The 24,551-nt window shown below is 47.3% G+C and overlaps 2 protein-coding genes and 1 long non-coding RNA gene across 15 annotated transcripts in view; 2 read left to right on the top strand and 1 right to left on the bottom strand.

Annotated features, from left to right (window-relative positions):
• TAOK3 (TAO kinase 3) overlaps window positions 1-7,741 on the top strand; it is a 233,109-nt gene extending 225,368 nt beyond the window's left edge. For 12 of the 13 annotated variants that reach the window (XM_077955353.1, XM_015152930.3, XM_077955348.1 and 9 more), the window contains 2 exons: window positions 4,795-4,977; window positions 6,382-6,946. In XM_077955353.1, the coding sequence (XP_077811479.1) occupies window positions 4,795-4,977; window positions 6,382-6,543 (345 nt within the window). In that variant the 3' untranslated portion in view covers window positions 6,544-6,946. Of the gene's footprint in view, window positions 1-4,794; window positions 4,978-6,381; window positions 6,947-7,458 lie in introns of those variants that run through there. The other variant, XM_077955357.1, reaches the window with a different exon arrangement.
• Window positions 7,742-7,782: 41 nt separating this feature from the next.
• On the top strand, window positions 7,783-14,533 carry LOC144333140 (uncharacterized). The gene is made up of 2 exons (XR_013401539.1): window positions 7,783-7,876; window positions 13,592-14,533. It is a non-coding gene; the product is annotated as an uncharacterized LOC144333140 (long non-coding RNA).
• A 299-nt stretch (window positions 14,534-14,832) lies between these two features.
• Window positions 14,833-24,222, bottom strand: PEBP1 (phosphatidylethanolamine binding protein 1). Its single transcript, NM_001246199.1, is given in 4 exon segments — window positions 14,833-15,050; window positions 21,104-21,204; window positions 22,287-22,396; window positions 24,088-24,222. Coding segments are annotated over 4 exon segments (564 nt in total).
• Window positions 24,223-24,551: the final 329 nt, after the last annotated feature.

Here is a 24,551-nt window from a genome sequence, read left to right as displayed (position 1 = left end):
ACATGGCGAAACCCTGTCCCTACTAAAAATACAAAAAATTAGCCAGGCGTGGTGGCGGGCGCCTGTAGTCCCAGCTACTTGGGAGGCTGAGGCAGGAGAATGGCGTGAACCCAGGAGGTAGAGCTTGCAGTGAGCCAGGATCGCGCCACTGCACTCCAGCCTGGGCGACAGAGCCAGACTCCATCTCAAAAATAAACAGTAGACGATGGTCTACCTATATTTACCTATATGGTAAAAAAGGAAGTGGAACAGATTGGGGAGTGGGAAGGAAAAGGTGATGTGTTGGCTGTGTGGAGCCTGAGAGCCTGGGAAGCATCCAGGGGAGGATGTCTCTAGTAGACTAGAGGAGCTCGTCTGGACCTCAGAAGGAAAGTCTGAAATAGAGGTTTAGTGTGGGAGTCATTTGCACATATGTAGATGGTAAATGAGGCTTTTGAAATAGATGAGATTCTTAGGAAGAGCGGTTAGAGGAAGAAGATGGCCCAAGACAAAGACCTTAGGAACACTCGCATTTAAGGGCCAGGTAGGTAAGGACTACTGGCAGGGGAATAGGCAGGGAAGACAAAAACCAAGAAGTTGTGGTATCTCAGAAGACAAAGATTTCAAGAAGGAAGGGGCAGTCGGCAATACCAGATGCTGCTGGAAGGTCAGGTAACGGACCACTTCCAGACCATCATGGGTTACCTCAATGTGAGCGGTAGAAGTAGAGGGTTAGGATCAGAATGAGTGCGAGGAAAGGAGTGGAGAGAGAGGTGAAAGGCAAAGAGAAGGAAGAAGTTGATAAGAGATGTAGAGGTTGATAGGGTTTTTGTCTTGTTACTCTCTATATTCTCAGCATCTGCAACAATGTGTGGCATACAGCCAGCGTTCAATGAATGTTTGTTATATAAAATGGGAGAGACTAAGCACAGTGGCTCATGCCTGTAATCCCAACACTTTGTGGGAAAGGTCACCTGAGGCCAAGAATTCTTGACCAGCCTGGGCAGCATAGCAAGACCCTGTCTCTACAAAAAATACAAAAATTAGCCAGGCATGGTGGCACATGCCTGTAGTCCCAGTGACTTGGGAGGCTCAAGCCCAGGAGTTCAAAGCTGCAGTGAGCTATGATCACACCACTGCACTCCAGCCTGGGCAACACAACAAGACTGGGACTCTTAAAAAAAATAAATAAGATGAGAGAGAACAGGATCAGAAATAGAGGTCAATGATTACCCTCGAATAAAAGGAGAGAAATGCCCTTTCTTCTGAGACAGGGAGAAGATAAGTATGTGATCATTACAGTATCCTTCACTGACTACTTACCATGTGGCAAGTACAATGGTAAATATCTCATAAGTGTTACCTCATTTCATTTTTGTGAAACCCCTTGGAAGTAGTTACCGTTTTGACCTTAATTTACCTGTGAGGAAACTGAAGTTCACTGAAGTAAAGCAACTTGCTTAGGACAGGAGTTGGCAAACTTTGTCTGTAAAGGGACAGATAGTAATTAACTTTGTGGACCACAGGGTCTCTGTCACAGCTACTCAGCTTTGCCATTGTAGCACAAACGCAGCCATAGACAAAACATAAATTAATGAGTATTAGCAGTGTCCAATAAAACTTTATTTACGGCCGAGCGAAATGGGTCATGCCTGTATTCTCAGCACTTTGGGAGGCCGAGGCAGGGGGATCGCCTGAGGTCAGGAGTTCGAGACCAGCCTGGCCAACCTGGTGAAACCTCGTCTCTACTAAAAATACAAAAAAATTAGCTAGGCATGGTGGCGCGTGCCTGTAATCCCAGCTACTCAGGAGGCTGAGGCAGGAGAGTCGCTTCAACCAGGGAGTTGGAGGTTGCAGTGAGCCAAGATCACGCCACAGCACTCCAGCCTGGTGACACAGTGAGACTCCATCTCAAAATATATATATATATTTATAAAAACAGGCACCAGGCTAGATTTGGCCCATGGGCTGTAGTGTGCCAACCCCTGGCTTGGGGGTAAGGGGGAAGGTCACATACCTAACTAGTGGTGGAGCTAGGATTTGAACCCATCTTGGGGGAAATCTGTACGCCTATATGCTTGACTGCTACTACATTATATTGCCTCTTATCATATATTTTTCCTCAGTGTAAGCCACTGTAAAGAATAGACATATTCACCTATACTCTTATAAAATTTTTAATGGAGCCGGGCACGGTGGCTCACACCTATAATCCCGGTATTTTGGGAGGCCGAGGCAGGCGGATCACCTGAGTTCAGGAGTTTGAGACCAGCCTGGCCAACATGGTGAAATGCCATCTCTATTAAAAATACAAAAATTTAGCTGGGCCTTGTGGCACTTAGCTGTAATCCTACTCAGGAGGCTGAGGCAGGAGAATCACTTGAACCTGGGAGACAGAGGTTGCAGTGAGCTGAGATCACACCACTGCACTCAGCCTGGGCAACAGAGTGAGACTGTCTCAAAAAGCAAGGAAAAACAACTTTTTAATGGATTTGATGTGTGTAACCTTGGGTGATAAATACTAAATCCTGTAATATCTGATTTCTAGCACTGGGCCGTCAGAGTCGGAGCTGGTACAGAACAATGGTACCAGTTACTGATAATAATAATAGCATGCCAGAAATAAAAGGAAATGGAGATGTTCTGAATGTTTAAAGATGTTTCGATGGTCTAAACTGACCATAGAATGAACCTCTCACCCACTTAGCCGGGGCGTACAGCAACTAATGCAGACAAGTGGAATAGGACTTCCACTTCCTTCACTGATAAGGAACCTCCCATATCAAGAGGGAATCAATAACAGCCTTCACTGGGAGCCAGTAAATCCTTTGGCATTTACCTGTGAGTCTGTTCCTGCCAAAGACTATGTATTGTGTCTAATGTCTCTTATCCCTTCATTCCTTACTGGGAAAATGAGAACTATCTGTCCTCTTTAAGGGTTTTAATGAAACCTGGTTAGGATTAATTTTTAGACGGTACCTTGGAAATATTACATAATTTATTTTATGTTCCTTTAATCTCTAGAGTATGTTTCTCCAGAAGTACTAAAAGAAGACACGTGCAAATAACTATCTAAAACTATTTTCTTTTTTTTTTTTTTTTTTTGAGGCAGAGTCTCGCTCTGTCGCCCAGTCTGGAGTGCACTGGCACTATCTGGGCTCACTGCAAGCTCCACCTCCCAGGTTCACGCCATTCTCCTGCCTCAGCCTCCCGAGTAGATGGGACTACAGGCACCCGCCAGCACACCCGGCTAATTCTTTGTATTTTTAGTAGAGATGGGGTTTCACCATGTTAGCCAGGATGGTCTCGATCTCCTGACCTCGTGATCTGCCGGCCTTGGACTCCCAAAGTGCTGGGATTACAGGCTTGAGTCACCATGTCCGGCCCTTCTAAAACTGTTTTAATATAACATTTTGAAAAGTAATTTTTCAATCAAGATATGTATATTGTCACAAACTGTACATAAGGTGGAGAATAAGTATCTTGGAAAAGTGGTCAATATGGAAACACAGATAAGCTCAGGGTAGATGGACTGATTCAAGGGTTCTAATCTCAGTTCTCAGCCAAACTGAGGGCCTGCCAAAATTGGACCAAACCAAGCCTGTGACCAGGGGTCATCATTCCTAAACACTGTTCTGCTGATGGTCTGAAGCCTTCAACTCTGCTTTGAGAAGTTGGCACTTCTACTTGGTTCTTTCTCCACGCAGGATCTGGGTATCTTGTATAAGACAAAGTTCAGGCATTGCTTCAAAGCAGTTATGCCTCCTAAAATTATCAAGGGTACCTACCCTCTGTGGGGAAAAGATTTTTTCTTTTTATGAGACAAAGTCTGTCTCCCAAGCTGGAGTGCAGTGCTGTGATCATAGCCCACTGCAGCCTCGAACTCCTGGGTTCAAGAGATTCTTCTGCCTCAGCCTCCCAAAGTAGCTGGGACTACAGGCACATGCCACCATGCCTGGCTAGTTTTTTAAAAAATCTTTGTATAGATGGGGCTCTCACAATATTGCCTAGGCTAGTATTGAACGCCAGGCCTCAAGCAATCCTCACACCCTGGCCTCCCAAAGCAGTGAGATAACAGAGGTGAGCCAGCAGCCAGGGAAGAGATTTTGAACCACTTGGAGTTTTGGATTGGCTGGCTAGCAAGGTAACTTTTATAGCCGACAACAGGTGCCAACATTACTACTTGGAGCATAACAGTACTGTGGTAGATCCCTCAAGTTTTATGGAAATTGGATTCATTTTTTTAGAGTTAAGCGTATCTAAATGATTTTAGGGTTAAAGACCTTGAAATAAGGACATGATCAGTGGAAACCAAAATAATGATAACTGCTACTATTTCTTGAACACTTGTAATGCATTGAGAACCGTGCCTAGGATTTTATATGAATTCTTTCATTTAATCTTCCCGCCAATCTCAGACAATAGGAACTATTCTTGTTATTTTCTTGAGGATGAAACACATGAGATCTAGCGAGGTAGGTAATATGCCAAGGTGTAACACACACAAGTGGATGGTATAGCTATAATTCAAGCCCAGGAGCCTACCTCCAAAGCCCGCAGTTGTAACCTTCCTGATGCCTGCTGCTGTGGTTTCAGACCGCACTGAAAAGAATGTGTTTGGTACGTTGTAGCCCACTGGGCAGACTTGACTGTTTTTGATTCCTAACTCAGATGTACCCAGAGCATCTCTGTTTTTGAGGGGGGAACCAATTTCAATCCAAGTGAGGAAGCCTCTTCCAGTAGTCACCAGGGGCTGTAGGCCACCAAGGGCCATAGGCAAGGGTGCATGACCGTGTGTGTCTTCTGTGCCCACAGTTACGGCTAGATGAGGCTCAAGAAGCAGAATGCCAGGCCTTGAGGCTACAGCTCCAGCAGGAAATGGAGCTGCTCAACGCCTACCAGAGCAAAATCAAGATGCAAACAGAGGCACAACATGAACGTGAGCTCCAGAAGCTAGAGCAGAGGGTGTCTCTGCGCAGAGCACATCTTGAGCAGAAGGTATGAGAGCATTACCGGGGCCCATGCCACTGGGTGGAAGGGCAGAAGGTATGAGAGCGTTACCGGGGGCCCATGCCACTGGGTGGAAGGGCAGAAGGTATGAGAGCGTTACCGGGGCCCATGCCACTGGGTGGAAGGGCAGAAGGTATGAGAGCGTTACCGGGGCCCATGCCACTGGGTGGAAGGGCAGAAGGTATGAGAGCGTTACCGGGGCCCATGCCACTGGGTGGAAGGGCAGAAGGTATGAGAGCGTTACCGGGGCCCATGCCACTGGGTGGAAGGGCAGAAGGTATGAGAGCGTTACCGGGGGCCCCATGCCACTGGGTGGAAGGGCAGAAGGTATGAGAGCGTTACCGGGGGGCCCATGCCACTGGGTGGAAGGGCAGAAGGTATGAGAGCGTTACCGGGGGCCCATGCCACTGGGTGGAAGGGGGCGTGGCTGAGGGAACTGCCGTCTATGCAGCCTTCCTTAGTTGGAGATTAAACTGGGCACTTTTCACTTACCTGCTTTATGCTACTGGTACCCTTGTGAGGTAGGCACTGTTCCCATTCTGCAGGCCGAAACACCAAGGCACGCATGTCTGACCCCACATCCTAAGTCTTTCTGCTACTCTGCTAGGAAACCCTCAATGTTCCCAGCCAAAGGAATGGCGTGTGTTGCTTGGGGGGATTGATGTGACACCTGAAAGGTACTGTGAGCTGATAGCAGGGCTGCCAAATGGCACGAGGAAGCCAAATGTATAATAGATTTGACTTTTCAGCTATTTTTAAACTGAGAGAAATCACCAGCAGGGCTCTTTAAAAAAAAAATTAAAATGATGATAGGCTGATATTGCCATGCATAATAAATGTTATCCCAACTGAAATATGCATTGCTTTAGATATTCTGAGGAATATGAAGTAGAAAAGATTTCATGAGGCATCTCAAAGCTGTTAAGCATTTATTTGCTTAACCAGTTATTTGCACTTTCTTCCAGTAGTTCCCTGAGACCAACATAACAGACTATTTTCCCAGCTCCTGTTCTAGAACTAAATTACTAATGACCCAGGAGGCATTTGGCTCTCTGTGGGAAAGCAGCACAATCCAATTGTGCTTGAGTGTCTTTTAGCTTCTCCTGAGCCATCCCCTCACACAGGACACTGACCTAGATCCGCCCAGCTGCTGGGCTTGCTAGAATGGCATTGCCAGCCCCAGGTGGACCCCAGACATTTTTATTCTTGTGAGCAAGTTTTAAATATAATGATTTAGATGCATTGATCACAGGACTCGGCCAGCCTTCCTCGGTCCTCCCTTAGTTCTTGTGTGTGTGTGCACTTCATGTGTGTGCCTATATGTGTGTGCACGTCATGTGGGTGCCTGTTAGGAGATGCTTTCCATTAAGAACTGCATTGTGCTTGTTTCAGATTGAAGAGGAGCTGGCTGCCCTTCAGAAGGAACGCAGCGAGAGAATAAAGAACCTATTGGAAAGGCAAGAGCGAGAGATTGAAACTTTTGACATGGAGAGCCTCAGAATGGGATTTGGGAATTTGGTTACATTAGATTTTCCTAAGGAGGACTATAGATGAGATTAAATTTTTTGCCATTTACAAAAAAAAAAAAAAAAAGAAAACAGAAAAAAATTCAGACCCTGCAAAACCACATTCCCCATTTTAACGGGCGTTGCTCTCACTCTCTCTCTCTCTTACTCTTACTGACATCGTGTCGGACTAGTGCCTGTTTATTCTTACTCCATCAGGGGCCCCTTCCTCCCCCCGTGTCAACTTTCAGTGCTGGCCAAAACCTGGCCGTCTCTTTTATTCATAGTACACGTCACAGTATTGATGTGATTCAAAATGTTTCAGTGAAAACTTTGGAGACAGTTTTAACAAAACCAATAAACCAACAACAAAAAAAATGGATGTATATTGCTTTAAGCAATCACTCATTACCACCAATCTGTGAAAGTAAAGCAAAAAAAATAATAATAAATGCCAAGGGGGAGAGAGACACAATATCCGCAGCCTTACACCTTAACTAGCTGCTGCATTATTTTATTTTATTTTATTTTTTTGGTATTTATTCATCAGGAATAAAAAAAAAAACAAAGTTTTATTAAAGATTGAAAATTTGATACATTTTACAGAAACTAATTGTGATGTACATATCAGTGGTGACATATTATTACTTTTTGGGGGATGGGGGGTGGGTGGGGTGAAGAGATCTTGTGATTTTTAAGAACCTGCTGGCAAGAGTTTAACTTGTCTTCAGCATATTCTGATTGTATCATAATCATTTTCTGCTGTTGCAGAGGATGTGAATACACTTAAAGGAGCTCACAGAATCCCAGTAGCACAAATTGGGCTTTGGCAAATCGTGTATTTTGTGTATAGAAGGAATTTAAGGAGAGGTATTACTTATTTTCATATTGTATTTTAACTGTTTCTCTGATCAAATTTTTTTACTTCCTCCTCCTGTTCCTCCCCACCTCCCTCCTTTTCCAGTTCAGTATTTGGAGTTCAACACTGTCTCTCAATCAGATCATCTTGATCTTTTTCTTTACTTCCCTTCCCCTTCCTAAGTCCCATTTCTTGGTCATAAATATTGCATTATTCACACTTTCAAACTGTGTATTTTCTTACAATAAAAAATGATGAAAAAAAAAAAAGGCTTTACTTCTTTTGCATGCACTTTAAAAACAAAACAAAACATTTTTCAGGTTCCAAGGAAGAGCATGATAACTGTCAGAGCTTTTAATTATATTTGTAAATAAAAGTGTTCATCACATCGCCTTGCTGTGTTATTGTAGCAGGAGGTTTCCCTTCTAGGTTCACCAGTGCACAATTCAGAGGGACAGCCACCCTCGTGAAACTGTTCTCCACAGCCTCGGTGAGTCAAAGAGGAGCCATTCAAGACTTTCAGGTAAAGCTGCGTCTTCCAAGTTCTTCTATGGGGCCGAAGATAGCATTGCACCATTCGATGTGGGCTCATGGTCAACGGCACCTTTCTGTCCTAAAGAATAGAAGGCATCCGCGCGCACACATACACACACACACACACACACACACACACACACACACACACACACACACACACACACACACACACACACACACACACAAAACCCCCCACGCGCCAGTCGTGCATAGAAGCATGCATTGCTGAAGAGAGAAATTGGGCACCCTTAAAGGAAAGCAGGCTGGGGAGAAGGCACCATAACCAAATATTTGAAATGATCCCATGTAATATTAGACCCCGCCTCCCCTCATATTCTGCTTTTATTAGAATAATTTTACATGTAAAACAATGAGATAGTAAAAAATACAAAATTTCAGGGATATGATTTGGGGGTCAGGACAATCTCAGTAAGATCCCATATGCTTAAGGCTGTATCAGGCTTGTCCAACCCACCTTATTTTGTTGTTACTCTGTTTTGTTTTAGGCTTTTGGCAGCCTGAGGCTATGGTTTTTGGTTTCCGTGTCTAGTGATACATGGAAAAGGGGGATGAGGAAGGGGCTTTACTGGCCCAACCAGAAACAGAAGCTAAGAACCCATGACTGTGTTCTCTCCCTTGGACACCCCTGGAAATTGCTCTTTAGAATAAGATGACCTGGGATGGGCCCAGCACTTTGGGAGGCTGAGGTGGGTGGATCACCTGAGGTCAGGAGTTCAAGACCAGCCTGGCCAACATGGTGAAACCCCGTCTCTACATTGTATTGTAATTAAAATACAAAAAATAAGCTGGGTGTGGTGATGGGTGCCTGTAGTCCCAGCTACTTGGGAGGCTGAGACTGGAGAATCGCTTGAACCCGGGAGGCAGAGGCCGCAGTGAGCCAAGATCGTGCCATTGCACATCAGCCCGGGCAACAAGAGTGAAACTCCATCTCAAAAAAAAAGAAGTACGATGACCTGAAGATCATTCTTGTTTCCTACAGGATGTTCATGTGTCAGAGACAAATGTGACCAGTCATGTTCACAATGATAGGCTAAAGCAGAAAGGTATACTCATAAAATTAAAAAATAATTACCAACATGGGTTAATCCCAACCGTAAAACCTTTTGTAACTCACACTCAGTGATAATTGTGTTTCCTAAATAGCTCTGTTCATTGGAGTTTCTATATTAGGTACATCTGAAAATAATACTGGAAAGGGCTAGAAAGAAGACATGTAATGAAGAGAAACAGATACCATGGATGGCGTGCTTACGCTTGCCACGTGACAGAACACTAGGATTTCACAGATGAAGAAATAAGCTCACGCCAGAGTAAGTGGCGGGGTGGGGTCTGAATCGAGACCCGTCTGATCTATATCCAAAGGGGTATTCCATCTTCGGTAGGGTAGGAAAGCTTCCTGTAGCCTATTTCATCCATTTCTCACTGTGGTGAAAAAAGTCTAGCTAGTTTGGGAAAGGGCTCTATGTCTGAGTCTGTAGGTGCTATCTTTAGAAAAGGTCTCGGTGGCTCACAGCTGGAATCCCAGCACTTTGGGAGACCGAGGTGGGCGGATCACCTGGGGTCAGAAGTTTGAGACCAGTCTGGCCAACATGGTGAAACCCTGTCTCTACTAAAAATATGAAAATCAGCCGGGCGTGGTGGTGGGTGCCTATAATCCCAGCTACTCGGGAGGCTGAGATAGGAGAATTGCTTGAACCCGGGAGGCGGAGATTGCAGTGAGCCAAGATTGTAGCACTGCACTTCAGCCTGGGCAACAGAGCGAGACTCGGTTTCAAAAAAAAAAGGTCCCACTGCACAGTTGTCAGGGATGTGTCCCAGGGCAGTTACCAGGAAACAGGGATGTGGGTCCCTGCTCCTAACACCTGCTATGGACAGAGTTGTCCAACTCCTCCTAGTACCTGCCTGAGGAGGCAGTAAGGAAGGCAGGGGGACTAGGAAGGCTGAGGCAGGAGAATCGCTTGAACCCAGGAGGTGGAGGCTGCAGTGAGGAAACAGGCCTGAGGAAACTGGGCTTTTGTACTTTATTCTTATATGACAATCAGGCCAAGTTTAGTCATTTACATACATTAACTATGAATCCCAACAAAAGATGATTTTGTCCTCTAACAACCGTGTGAGATAAATAAGGCGGGCTGACAACCCCCTGCAAACCTGATTTTCTTTTCAAATGGGGAAGCTGGAATTTGTGACCCAGTGGGCCTGGTGGTTATGAGCTGGACCTTGAGGACAGAGCTGAGTTCAGAATGGGGGTCACCCACTTCCTAGCCACCCTTGGGCAAGTTCGCATCACATACCAGTTGAAGAAGGGAAACATGGCATCACCCTTCTTTCTAAGATGACTACTGCCTTCTCATATATATGTATTTTTTTCTCTTTAGTACCATGTTAGTATTAATATGTTTTTTTCTTTTTTTTTTTTTCTTTTTTTTTTTTTAGATGGAGTCTCACTCTGTCACCCAGGTTGGAGTGCAGTGATGCGATCTTGGCTCACTGCAACCTCCACCTCCCAGGTTTAAGCAATTCTGCCTCTGCCTCCCACGTAGCTGGAATTACAGGTGCCCACCACCATGCCAGGCTAACTTTTGTATTTTTAGTAGAGATGGGGTTTCACCATGTCGGCCAGACTGGTCTTGAACTCCTGGCCTCAAGTGATCCACTCGCCTCAGCTTCCCAAAGTGCTGGGATTACAGGTGTGAATCACCGCGCCGGGCCAGTATTGATAGATTTTTCTTTTTATGTTAATTTCTTTTGCATTTATTTTACCTTCTTTGGTTGGTTTGTTCACCTTATTCTGAATCATTTGAGTCTGTACCTGTTTTAGACAAGGAAACTAACAGATCATTATAGTTCCTCATTAATCTGCAGACTTTGAAAAAGGACTTGTGGTTATCAAAATGTCTCATTAAAACAGAAGTTTAGAGAAAAACTATACGATTTTAAATATGCGTAAATATCAAATTGTCAAAATGTTTGAGAAGACTGATAAGAGTATGAAAAAGTAGGTACTTTTTTTTTTTTTTGAAATGGAGTCTCACTCTGTCACCCAGGCTGGGGTGCAGTGGCGCCATCTCGGCTGACTGCCAAGCTCCACCTCCCGGGTTCATGCCATTCTCCTGCCTCAGCCTCTCGAGTAGCTGGGACTACAGGCGCCCGCCACCACGCCCGGCTAGTTTTTTGTATTTTTAGTAGAGATGGAGTTTCTCGGTGTTAGCCAGGATGGTCTCGATCTCCTGACCTCGTGATCCACTCGCCTCGGCCTCCCAAATTGCGCCCAAATTACAGGCGCCCGCCACCACGCCTGGCCAATTTCTGTATTTTTAGTAGAGACGGGTTTCATCATATTGGTCAAGCTGGTCTCGAGCTCCTGACCTCAGGTGATCTACCTGCCTCTGCCTCCCAAAGTGCTGGGATTACAGGCGTGAGCCACCGCGCCCGGCCAAAAGTAGGTAATTTCATACGCCACTGACATGAATATAATCAGTGTGATCTCTGCGAAGAATGGTTTCTCAGTATCAGAATTGAAAATGAGCCTGGGCAACACAGGGAGAGCCCATATCTACTAAAAAAAAAAAAAAAATGAACTGTATATGGTGGCACAGACCTGTAGTCCCAGCTATTTGGGTGGCTGAGGTGGGAGGATCCCCTGAGCCCAGGAAGCAGAGGCTGCAGTGAGCTGTGAGCCACTGCACTCCAGCCTGAGCAACGGAAAGAGACCCCGTCTCAAAAAAAAAAACAAAAAAAAACTGAAAATGTATATATCCTTTGACCTAATTATTTCAATACTTGGAATTCACCCTACAAAATTACTTGAAAAAGCATTATATACATATAAATGGTCACTGAAGCACTGTTTATAATAGCAAACAACCAGAAATAACCTATCACCCAAGGGGGCTGGTTAAATACATCATAGAACATATATAAGATCAAATATTTGCTTCAAATAACATTTGTGGTGAATGCCAGGTGCAGTGACTCGCACCTGTAATCCCAGCACTTTGGGAGGCCCAGGCGGGCAGATCACTTGAGGTCAGGAGTTCTAAGCCAGCCTGGCCAACATGGCAAAACCCTGTCTCTATTAAAAATACAAAACAAACTAGCCAGGCATGGCAAGCCTGCAGGAGAATTGCTTGAACCCAGGAGGTGGAGGTTGCAATGAGCTGAGATCGTGCCATTGCCCTCCAGCCTCAGTGACAGAGCAAGACTCCGTTTCAAAACAAACAAAACAAAACATTTGTGGTGACTTGTTAACTGAAGATTCATTAGCTTGGGGAAAAAAAAAAAAAAAGGCAGAACAATGTATGCCAGTATCTAGAGTAAGACTTATTTTTTAGAATAAATATGTAGATATATGCTGATACATATATTTTTATTTACCAATAACTAAATGGAAGGTAGGAGACATTTTCTTCCTATAGCGCACAACTTGTCTAACCATGTACGTGTATCACATTTTACTTTTTTTTTTTTTTTTTTTTTTTTTTTTGAGATAGGCTCTTGCTCTGTTGCCCAGGATGGAGTGCAGTGGTGCAATCACGGCTCCCTGCAGCCTTGACCCCCTCACCTCAAGTGATCCTCCCACCTCAGCCTCCCTAGTAGCTGGGACTACAGGAGCAAGTCCACACGTCGGGCTAACTTTTGCATTTTTTACAGACAGGGGTTTCACCATGTTGCCCAGGCTGGTGATCTGCCCCACCTTGGCCTCACAAAGTGCTGGGATTACAGGTATGAGCCTCCATGCCCAGTCTTTACATTTATTTTCAAGGTCAAGGTCAACAGGATAGTTGTTTTTTTTCTTTTTTTTTTTTTGAGATGGAGTTTCACTCTGTCGCCCAGGCTGGAGTACAATGGCGTGATCACGGTTCACTGCAACCTCGCCTCCCAGGTTCATGTGATTCTCCTGCCTCAGCCTCCTCAGTAGCTGGGATTACAAGCGCCCACCACCATGTCCAGCTAATGTTTGTATTTTTAGTAGAGACAGTGTTTTACCATGTTGGCCAGGCTGGTCTTGAACTCCTGACCTCAGTTGATCCACCCACCTCAGCCTCCCGAAGTACTGGGATAACAGGCGCGAGCCACGGTGCCCGGCCAACAGTTGTTTTCTTTATAACTTATGTTCAGCAAAATCTTATTATGTAAAAAATGAATTTTAAAACTCTAAAGTAAAAAAAAAAAAAAAAGAAAAAACGTCCAGGCTTGGCATGGTGGCTCACACCTGTAATCCCAGCACTTTCGAAGGCCAAAGCAGGTCAGGAGGTCAGGAGTTCGAGAGCCGCCTGGCCAACATGGCGAAACTCCTTTTCTACTAAAAATAAAAAATTCGCTGGGCGTGGTGGCGCATGCCTGTAATCCCAGCTACTCAGGAGGCTGAGGCAGGAGAATCACTTGAACCCACCCAGGAGGTGGAGGTTGCAGTGAGCCGAGATCGGCCTGGGTGACAGGGCAAGACTCTATCTCAAAAAAATAAAAAAACAAGAAAACTTACATCTACCTTATGTGCTTCCAGCGAGGCAACATTTTCAAGTTTTTTCAGAAAAAAAAAGTACTGCAGTGAAAGATGGGGAAGCGCCAGTCATTAGCGCCTGTCAGGCCTGATTCAGGATCCCCCCTTTCCATTGCAGACACCAAATCAGTGATTTGCACCTTCAAACACCTCCTTTCCTTTCTTTTGGTTCCTCAGATGGCATGAGACCGTGACCTTCTCACCCTCCTACCCTGCGCACCTCTTTGGTGCTGATCCTCTGTGGAGAACACACGAGAACGGAAAGTGCAGGCTACTTCTTAGGCATTGTTACAGCGTCCGCACCAGACTTCACCAAGCGGGACGGTTTTCAGCCAGCTTCTTCAGAACATCCTACTCAGGTCAAAAGGACCACTTGAAGCAAAGGTGCTTTTTGGGCAAGACGACTCGGCCTCACGTTTTATGATTTTTTTTTTTAGAAACCTCAAGTCTAACGGTTTGCTCCTACTGTGGGTTAATGGCACATGTAGAGGCACGGACCCTCCGTACGGCCCCTGAAACAAGTCCCAGCCATTACTTGCTGGTCACGGAGACGACTCACCCTGAGAGACTTTGACTTCCCAGGCTTATGAAACCCACACCCAATAGGACAAAACATCCGGGGACTCGGTTCCTCCATTCAGGTTTCTATTTTTATTCAACTATAAGCAAACAGCACAATTAATGCAACATTCAGCGATTCCAGACCAGCTTTTCTGACCCCCATGAGAACGATCAATTTAACAGACAAAGATGTAAGGATTCCTCCTAAGCTGTCAGCGAGCGCTGCTGCTGGTCTCCATGGCCACGTCCCAACGGCAGCAAAGCTACTCTGCCTCCTGCCTCTTCCAGGACTGCTCTTTAAAGGGGACACAGCGACATGCTGATGCCTGTCGAGGCATCTGAGATGTACCGTGTTGGGGGTCAGCCTCAATGCCAGCCTCTGCTTGTCTAGGTGAGCGACATCACCATAAAAACACATTGTGTACCATTCTGGACTCAGGTTCACAAAGGCAGAGGCAACCAATCTTTTTTTTTTTTTTTTTTAACCTCCCTTAACGATTATTTGACGCTTTGCTCTGTCACTGTAGAACTGGTCTTTCTCCCCCACCTCCCCGATTTTTTCTTTTTTACATTCTGGGTTGCTATTTTCAGATGAACAATTTGATGACCCCATCACAGTACCAACATATCCCCCAAAACGAAGTTCAAATTTGATCAAAACATAAACCAGAGTGAGTGAGTAAAATTAGAAAGGTCAGGCAGCAGGAAAAGCCACCCTCAAACACCATCTGACTGGCCAGGTGTCGTCTGTGCCAAGGGGGGCAGGAAGAGGAGAAATCTATTATACATGCAACACTGAACTAGTAGGGAACAGGGCTTGGGACCTCCAGGACACTTCAGATCCCCAAGCTAACCCCCTACTTCCCAGACAGCTGCTCGTACAGTTTGGGCACATAGTCGTCCCACTCGGCCTGGTAACACGCGCCGGCCACCGGGGCCCCGAGCTCGTACTTTTTACGGAAGGACGCCACCTTGAATTTGCCACGGTGGTCTCCAGATCGGTTGCTGAGGATGGGCTCGTCACACTTTAGCGGCCTGGCCTGCTCGTAAACCAGCCAGACGTAGCGGTGGAGGCCTGTGGGGAGAGGCAGAGGGAAGATGTACACATAGCCCAGCACTTGAGATGGGGACATCACTGGTTTTTAATCGAATGTTTCAACATGGAGGCACCCAGACCACACCATTTACAAGGAGGACACCAAGGGTCCAGACAGGTATTTGGTACAAATTAACATTTAATGGCAATTAACATATTAATGGCAAAAACCGCAATTACTTTTGCCACCAACCTAATAGAATGTGTTAGGCCCCTGCTGTAACGTGTAAAGCCCAAGCCCTTAGTTCCAGCCTCTCCTGGCCTGTGGGATCTGGCCTCTGCACCCGCTTATCCTCGCCTCCCACGAGGCTCTGTGCTCTTCATTCACCCCACTTCAGGCTCCCAGCCAATCTCAAGTCACCACCCACCACCTCCGATCAGAACACCCGTTTCACTTCTGTCAGGTATGAGAACCCAATTAAGGACAAAGCAAATCAATGACTAGGGCCCACCATACCACAATCGAGCCTCCAGAATAAAAAAGAACATTTTCTTTCTATCTCCAAAACTTACTTCCTTAGAAAACTGGAGACCTACTTTGACGTGACCCAAACTCACTTTAAGCAGCTTTCTACAAGCTTCAATGATATACTGGATGCAAATAGGTACCATGAGCTTTTTTTGTAAAAGTAGGTTTTGTTTTCTTTTTTAAAGTGGGTTTTGTTTTTGTTTTTGTTTTTGAGATGGAGTCTCACTCTCTTGCCTAGGTGTGGAGTGCAGTGGCATGATCTTGGCTCACTGCAACCTCAGCCTCCCAGATTCAAGTGATTCTCCTGCCTCAGTCTCCTGAGTAGCTGGGATTACAGGTATGCACCACCATGCCCAGCTTTTTTTTTTTTTTTTTTTAAATATTTTTAGTAGAGACCAGGTTTCACCATGTTGGCGAAACTCCTGACCTCAAGTGATCTGCCCACCTAAGCCTCCCAAAGTGCTGGGATTACAGCTGTGAGCCACTGCCCCAGCCAGAACAAATTTTTTATTATTATTATTATTATTTTTTGAGACAGGGTCTTGCTCTGTTGCCCAGGCTGGAGTGCAGTGGCATGATCTTGGCTCACTGCAAGCTCCGCCTCCCAGGTTCGCACCATTCTCCTGCCTCAGCCTCCCAAGTAGCTGGGACTACAGGAGCCCGCCACCTCGCCTGGCTAATTTTTTGTATTTTTAGTAGAGATGGGGTTTCACCGTGTTAGCCAGGATGGTCTCAATCTCCTGACCTCATGATCCGCCCACCTCAGCCTCCCAAAGTGCTGGGATTACAGGCTTGAGCCACCACACCTGGCCAAAAAAGTTATTTTTAAAAAAGTTCTTTAAATGTTTGCACACCGATGTTCAATGCAGCAGTATTCACAATAGCCAAGAAGCAGAAGCAACTCGACTGTCCACTGATGGCTGAATGGATGATCAGAATGTGGTTTATACACACAACAGAATATTATCCAGCCTTTTATTTTTTCTTTACTCCTCTGTGTTACTCTAGGACTATTCAGCCTTAAAAAGAAATTCAGACACATGCTACACCAGAGAAGAACCTTGAGAACATTACATTAGTGAAATTAGCCAGTCACAAGACAAATATTGTACAATTCCACGAGGTATGTAAAATAGACAAACACTGCAACAGAAAGCGGAATGATGGCTGCCAGGGCTAGGGGAAGGGAAATGGGGAGCTGTTGTTCAATGGGGACAGGGTTTCTGTTAGGGAAGATGAAAAATCTAGAGATCTGTTTCACAACAATGTGAACGCAGTGGCCGGGCAAGGTAGCTCAGGCCTATAATCCCAGGACTTTGGGAGGCCAGGATGGGAGGGTCGCCTGAGCCCAGCAGGAGGAATTTGAGACCAGTTTGGGCAATATGGTGAAACCCCATCTCTACCAGAAATAGAAAAATTCACTGGATGTGGCAGCCTGTGCCTGTAGTCCCAGCTTCTCAGGAGCCTGAGGTGGGAGGGTTGCCTGAGCCCAGGAGGTGAGCTGAGCCCTGCAGTGAGCTGAAAACATGCCACTGCGCTCCAGCCTAGGGGACAGAGTAAGACCCTATCTCCAAAAAAAAAAAAAAAACCCAGTGTGAATGTAGTTAACACTACTGCAGTGTACACTTAAAAATGGTTAGGATGGAGGGGGTGCGGTGGCTCACGCCTGTAATCCCAGCACTTTGAGAGGCTAAGGCAGGTGGATCCCTTGTCAGGAGTTTGAGACCAGCTTGGCCAAGATGGTGAAACCCCGTCTCTACTAAAAATACAAAAATTAGCCAGGCGTGGTGGCGCGTGCCTCTAATCCTAGCTACTCAGGAGGCAGAGGTGGGAAGATCACTTGAACCTGGGAGGTGGAGGCTGAAGTGAGCTGGGATCACACCACTGCACTCCACCCTCAAAAAAAGGGTTAAGGTGGTAAATTTTGCCAGGCATGGTGGCTCTTGCCTGTAATGCCAGCATTTTGGGAGGCCAAGGCGGGCAGATCACCTGAGGTCGGGAGTTTGAGACCAGCCTGACCAACATGGAGAAACCCTGTCTCTACTAAAAATACAAAATTAGCCGGGTGTGGTGGCACATGCCTGTATCCCAGCTACTCGGGAGGCTGAGGCAGGAGAATTGCTTGAACCTGGGAGGCGGAGGTTGTGGTGAGCTGAGACGGCGCCACTGCACTCCAGCCTGGGCAATAAGAGTGAAACTCTGTCTCAAAAACCAAACAAACAAACAAAAAGATGGTAAATTTTATATGTTTTTATAAGAGTTAAAAAAAATAGCTTTCAAAAAGCAAGTAAAGCAAGTTACAAAACAAGAATGGTCATAAGGACATTAAAACCTCATTAGTCATCAGGGTGATGAACAGTAAAACCACAAAAGGGCTTTTTTTTTTGTTTTGTTTTGAGAAGGACTCTCACTCTGTCGCCCAGGCTGGAGTACAGTGGCACGATCTTAGCTCACTTCAAGTTCCGCCTCCCTGGTCCCACCATTCTCTGCCTCAGCCTCCTGAGTAGCTGGGATTACAGGCGCCCGCCACCATGGCTGGCTAATTTTTTGTATTTTTAGTAGAGACGGGTTTCACCGTGTTAGCCAGGATGGTCTCGATCTCCTGACCTCGTTATTCGCCCACTTCGGCCTCCTGAAGTGCTGGGATTACAGGTGTGAGCCACCGCGCTTGGCCTAAATGGCACCATTTTACACTAACTTTTTTTTTTTTTTTTTTTTTTTTTTTTGAGACGGAGTCTCGCTCTGCCGCCCAGGTTGGAGTACAGTGGCCGGATCTCAGCTCACTGCAAGCTCCGCCTCCCAGGTTTACGCCATTCTCCTGCCTCAGCCTCCCGAGTAGCTGGGACTACAGGCGCCAGCCACCTCGCCTGGCTAGTTTTTTGTATTTTTTTAGTAGAGACGGGGTTTCACCGTGTTAGCCAGGATGGTCTCGATCTCCTGACCTCGTGATCCGCCCATCTCGGCCTCCCAAAGTGCTGGGATTACAGGCTTGAGCCACCGCGCCCAGCCCATTTTACACTAACTTAAGTGTTTAAAGTCAAAAAGACCAGGCTGAGCATGGTGGCTCACACCTGTAATCCCAGCACTTTGGGAGGCCAAGGCGGGTGGATCACGAGGTCAGGAGATCAAGACCATCCTGGCTAACACAGTGAAATCCTGTCTCTACTAAAAATACAAAAAATTAGCCGGGCACGGTGCTGGGCGCCTGTAGCCCCAGCTACTCGGGAGGCTGAGGCAGAAGAACGGCATAAACCCGGGAGGCGGAGCTTGAAGTGAGCTGAGATGGCGCCACTGCACTCCAGCTTGGGCGACAGTGCGATACTCTGTCTCAAGAAGAAAAAAAAAAAAAGACTGACAACACTTAATGCTGGCATGGAGCTACAAGGATGTTATATGCTCTACTGAAACTTTCAGATATTGCTGATCAGAGTATAAAGTTTTCTTTTTCTTTTTTCTTTAAGACAGGATCTCTATCACCAAGCCCCGAATGCAGTGGTGTGATCACAGCTCACTGCAGCTAAAGTATAACATCTTCAACCATTTGGAGAACCTTGGGGAAATTTCCATGGCTAACAATTCTACTCTTCAGTATTCACCCAAGAAAAATGGAAACACCTGCCTACAAAATGACAAGAATGTATACATACAAGAATATATGGCGGGCCAGGCACGGTGGCTCACACCTGTAATCCCAGCACTTTGGGAGGCCGAGCCAGGCAGATCATCTGCGGTCAGGAGTTCAAGACCAGCCTGGAACATGGAGAAACCCTGTCTATACTAAAAATACAAAAATTAGCTGGGCATGGTGGCGTCTGCCTGTCATCCCAGCTACTTAGGAGGCTAAGGCAGGAGAATCATTTGAACCCAGGAGGTGGAGGTTGCAGTGAGCTGAGATCAAGCCATTGCAATACAGCCTGGGAGACAGAGCGAGACTCCATCTCAGAAAAAAAAAAAAAAAAAGAATAGTGAAAGTGATTTATGGAGACAGGAGTCAGAATATGGTTAGCTCTGGGGGAATTTAAGTAAAAAGGTCACATGAGAACTTGCTGGAGGATGGAAATGTCATCTATCTTTCCAATGGCTGGTACCTTCCATGGGTGTAGGCATTGATCACATTTGCTGACTGAACCCTTCCGATCTGTGCATTTTGTTACATGTAAATTATACCATACTACGAGAATATGGAAAAAGCAACAACAAGAAAATGAGTTACTGAGGCTTTTTTTAAAAATGAGAACACAGCTCTTACTTGAGAGAACTGCTTTATTCTCATGGGTAAGCTTCCCATAATTAAGCTGCCTAATTTTATAACTGCCCTAGACAACTTAATAGGTCCCTGGGAAATCTGTCCCTTTACCATCTACTATGCATATGTGAGAGGGTTTAAAGGCATCTGAAGCTTCCCGGTCTCCAGAGAAAACAAGATCCCGTGACGAACTGTCCATGTCAGGGATGTTCTTACACCCCTTCATGTTAACTCCTGGCTGGATAAGCTGTGCGAAAGCTAGGATTGTGACAGTTCCACCAAATGGAAACATCCTGCACTGAACAGCAGGCAGTAGAATGCATCTCTCATCATCAGCTTAGGCAGCACTTACCCAACCTCAAAGTTTCAATATGGTGGCCTTTCTCTTTCTATCTCTAGATGTCTACATGTGTGTTATATGTAATAGCTGTAACACGATACAACACAATACAATGAGTGTGTGTGTGTCTTCAATAGAGTTCTGCTGAAGTCTTCCAAATCTTTTTTCAATATACCAAGCTAGACTTTTTCAGAAAGAGGGAGCAAAAAATGAATGCAGAAGGCAACCTTATATAGTTAATTTGGAAACTGATCATTTCTGAAATTTTTTATAGAATTAGCAACTCAAAGATCACCCCGGGCAAAGGCCTGAGATAGTTTAACTGTGTATTCCACCCAGCGCAGCCCCAAAAGGCCATGCTAAGCTTTCCGCAACAGTGATTCCCTCTCACCGACTTCCCTGCTTGCTAAAGGGCTAGGGATGCAGAGGCCACTCCACACAGAGGCCACTCCACACATCTGTCCAGAACCCAAGGCTCTAGCCACCTGACACTCCTGCAGGTGTGAATGTGTGCCCTGAAGGCAGCTGCCCTACAGGTGAGCTGAGATGCTATTTCCAGCAGGGTTAAGGGCTCTCAAAAGAAAAGAAAAAAGGCAGGCGCGGTGGCTCACGCCTGTAATCCCTGCACTTTGGGAAGCCGAGGCAGGCGGATCATGACGTCAGGAGATCAAGACTATCCTGGCTAACATGGTGAAACCCCGTGTCAACTAAAAATACAAAAATTAGCTGGGCGAGGTGGCGGGCGCCTGTAGTCCCAGCTACTCGGGAGGCTGAGGCTTCAGAATGGCATGAACCCAGGAGGTGGAGCTTGCAGTGAGCCGAGATGGCGCCACTGCACTCCAGCCTGGGTGACAAGAGTGAGACTCCGTCTCAAAAAAAAGAAAAGAAAAGAAAAGAAAAGAAAAAAGCACTGAGCCAATCCGAATGTGCACCCGAGCTCCCTCCCAACCCTCCCACCAAAAACCACCTTTACTAACCTGTGCCCTTGGGAGGCCCTGAGCCCACATAATCGGAGAGGACTGTGCCACTGCTGATGTCATTGCCCTTCATGTTGACCACCAGGAAATGATGCCATTCCCTGCACGAAGAAACACGGGATGTCAGCACCACAGAAGATCAGGAACACTCGCTGCACAGCCAGCAACGGGGCATCGAGAACATGCGGGGTGCCAGAACACTGGCATCGAGAACATGCTGGGTGCCAGAACACTGGCATCGAGAACATGCGGGGTGCCAGAACACTGGCATCGAGAACATGCGGGGTGCCAGAACACTGCCGCAAACAACAGTCCTCACTTTCTCAGAGGCTGGCACGAACCTCAGGGGTTTGCAGAAGAGCAGACCCAGCCCCTCCCACCCTCTTTTTCTAGAGCAAAGGTCAGCAAACTTTCCATTAAAAGCCCAGAGAATAAACGTGTTAAGCTGTGGGGGCCGCAGTCTCTGCCGCAACTATTCAACTTGGCCTCGGCAGCACGAAAGCAGCCACAGATGACACACGGCTGTGCTCCAATAAAACATAACTGATGGACACTGACACGTAAATTTTGTCTAATTTCCACATCAGAAAGTACTACTCTTCTTTCAATTTTTCACCGATCATTTAAAAATGGTAAAACCAGGCCGGGCGCGGTGGCTCACACCTGTAATCCCAGCACTTTGGGAGACTGAGGCGGGCAGATCACCTGAGGTCAGGAGTTCGAGAGCAGCCTGGCCAACATGGTGAAACCCTGTCTGTACTAAAAATACAAAAATTAGCCAGGCATGGTGGTGGGTGCCTGTAATTCCAGCTACTCAGGAGGCTGAGGCATAAGAATCACTTGAACCCGGGAGGTGGAGGTTGCAGTGAGCCAAGATCATGCCACTGCACTGCAGCCTGGGTGACTGACTGAGACTCTGTCTCAAAAAAATAAAAAATAAAAATGTAAAAACCATTCTTAGCTCATGGGGCCGTACAAAAACAAGCCACAGGTAGATATGGCTCTCGGCTGTGAGTTACAGATACCCGCTGTAGGGGGCAAAAGGGCAGGAAAGGCATTCTCTGGCTTAAGCATGGGTGGGGGGATCCCAAACCAGGTCTACTTCTCCATGTCCAGCAAGGAACTTACACCCGATAAGTCATGCCTGCATGACCTGCTCTTCCTCGTCTTTCCCAACTCTCACCTGTATTTGGGATCCTTCCTGCTGGGAGCATCCGGGTCTGTCAGGACCAAGGTGTAGAGCTTCCCTGAATCAAGACCATCCCAAGAAATGCTGGTGGGTCTATTCTTAACCTGTATGAAGGAATCAGTTTGGAGTAAAAAAGTCAGAAATGCTGAAGAAACTGGCTGGGTGTGGTGGCTCACGCCTGTAATCCCAGCACTTTGGGAGGCCCAGAAGAGAGGATCACTTGAGGTCAGGGGTTTGAGACCAGCCTGGCCAACACGGTGAAACCCGTCTCTACTAAAAATTCAAAAATTAGCTGGGCGTGGTGGCGGGCACCTGTAATCCCAGCTACTCGGGAGGCCGAGGTGGTGGGAGGATCGCTTGAGCTGGGGAGGCAGAGGCTGCAGTGAGCCAAGCTCACCCCACTGCACTCCAGACTGGGCGACCGAGTGAGACTCTGTCTCGAAAAAAAAGAGAAATCCTGAAGAAACCGATACTCTTTCTTTGATCTCAGACTCTTCAAAGACAAAACGGAATAGATTTTTAATAAAATCAATGACCCTGTATTGACTGTAAGAGCCAGGAGCTGGAGTTTTATATACATCATTTATCTTATTTATTTATTTTGAGACCAGGTCTCCTTCTGTCCCCCAGGCCGCAGTGTAGTGACGCTATCAAGGCTCACTGTAGCCTCAACCTCCAGGGAGGGCTCAATCGATCCTCCCACCTCAGCCTCCTGAGTAGCTGGGAACTACAGGCTCACACCATCACGCCTGGCCATTTTTTTTTTAGAGTTGGGGTCTTACTACGTTGCCCAGGCTGTGTATTATTTCAGTCCCAACAACACCACGGGGCTAGTGTCCCAGCACACTATTAACAGAAACAGATGAGGCTGGGATTCCAACCTTGGCACTGAGTCCCCCTCCCAAGGACACCCTTACATCGTCTGTCCGGAATCACAGGGTTTCTGGATTTGGTGATCACGAGGCTACCTGGGGCCTGCTAAAGTGAAATCTGCATTAACGTTTCAAAGTGCAAAGAAAAGGAGAAAGCCAAGGTGGTGAGACGGGGGCAGGGAAAGGGAGGCTATGTTAGATGGCCACTTCATATGTAAACATCCAAAAAATTTAAATTCTGTGAACATCAAAAACAATGTAAGGTCGGGACAGTTTATTTAACACTGTTGCCCGGAGCTTCATAACCAACTAGCAGTGGCGTCTGCAAATCTAGTTTCTTCACTTTCAGCAGCCCCAGCCCCGTGGGCGTGGGAGGTCAAACAGCAAAACTAAACCGTCGCCCTCCAGCGTTCCGGCTGCACGCTGTCGACCGATTTAACAAAAGAGAAATCGGCCGGCGCGCTCATCGCCAGTTACATAATGCGTCACAGGCTCTCAGCCCTCCAAAACGAGGCCTAAAATGCTGACGCCCTAGGGGAAGCTCTGGGGGCGGGGGCGTCCGAACGGCCACAGTCTACTCCGTCTCGGGGACGTCCCTCTTCAGCGCCCTGCCCCGTTGAGGGAGAGGGGGATCCGGCCTGTTTCCGGACCTAGGCCCCTCTTGGGCCCGAAGCCCGGGAAAAGTGAATGAATTTCTGCTGCAGGCCGAACCTGCCTGGCCACGCCACAGGCCAGGTTCCCGGTGCTCGAGGTGGCCTCCAGGCATGGGACACGGACCCCGGTACCTCTGTCCTGGGGGGCCTCGACACACGCAGGCTGAACCTCCCCACCGCCCCTGGCCCTATTTCCGCTGGGTCCCACCCAGGCGGCCGGCACAGGCCTCCGCGCCGGGCCGCTTGCTGCACGCCCGCCGCCCGGTGTACCTGAGTGGGCGTCAGCACTTTGCCCAGCTCGTCCAACGCCGCCCCGGCGTAGGTGACATGCAGCGGGTGCTGCGGCTGCTCGTCCACTTCTTGCAGGCTCAAGGGCCCGGACCACTTGCTGAGGTCCACCGGCATGGCGAGGCCAAGCAAAGCGTGCAGCCGGGCGTGCCGCGGCAGGCTAGGCGCGGGCGGCGGCGGCGGCGGCGGCAGCGGCAGCCTAAGCGCAGGCGGCAGCGGCGACACGGAGGCCTCAGCGCACTGACCCGGGAAGGCGCAGACCCAGCGACCAAGCGAGAGCACGCGCCCCAGCCACCGCCCGCCCCGCGCACCGCCCCACGCCACGCCCACCGCTGCCTGGCCTCTGATTGGCCGAAGCTGGCAGAGCAGGGCCGCTCGCGCTCCTGGGTCCATGCAACCTGCTCCGGGTGGCAGCCGAGTTCTCGGGAACCGCGGCTTGGCCTGCG

This window comes from Macaca mulatta, chromosome 11 (genome assembly GCF_049350105.2).
Source record: "Macaca mulatta isolate MMU2019108-1 chromosome 11, T2T-MMU8v2.0, whole genome shotgun sequence".
Classification (NCBI taxonomy): domain Eukaryota; kingdom Metazoa; phylum Chordata; class Mammalia; order Primates; family Cercopithecidae; genus Macaca; species Macaca mulatta.
Note: the sequence above shows the minus strand (reverse complement) of the source record. Positions and strands in the feature narration are given on the sequence as shown.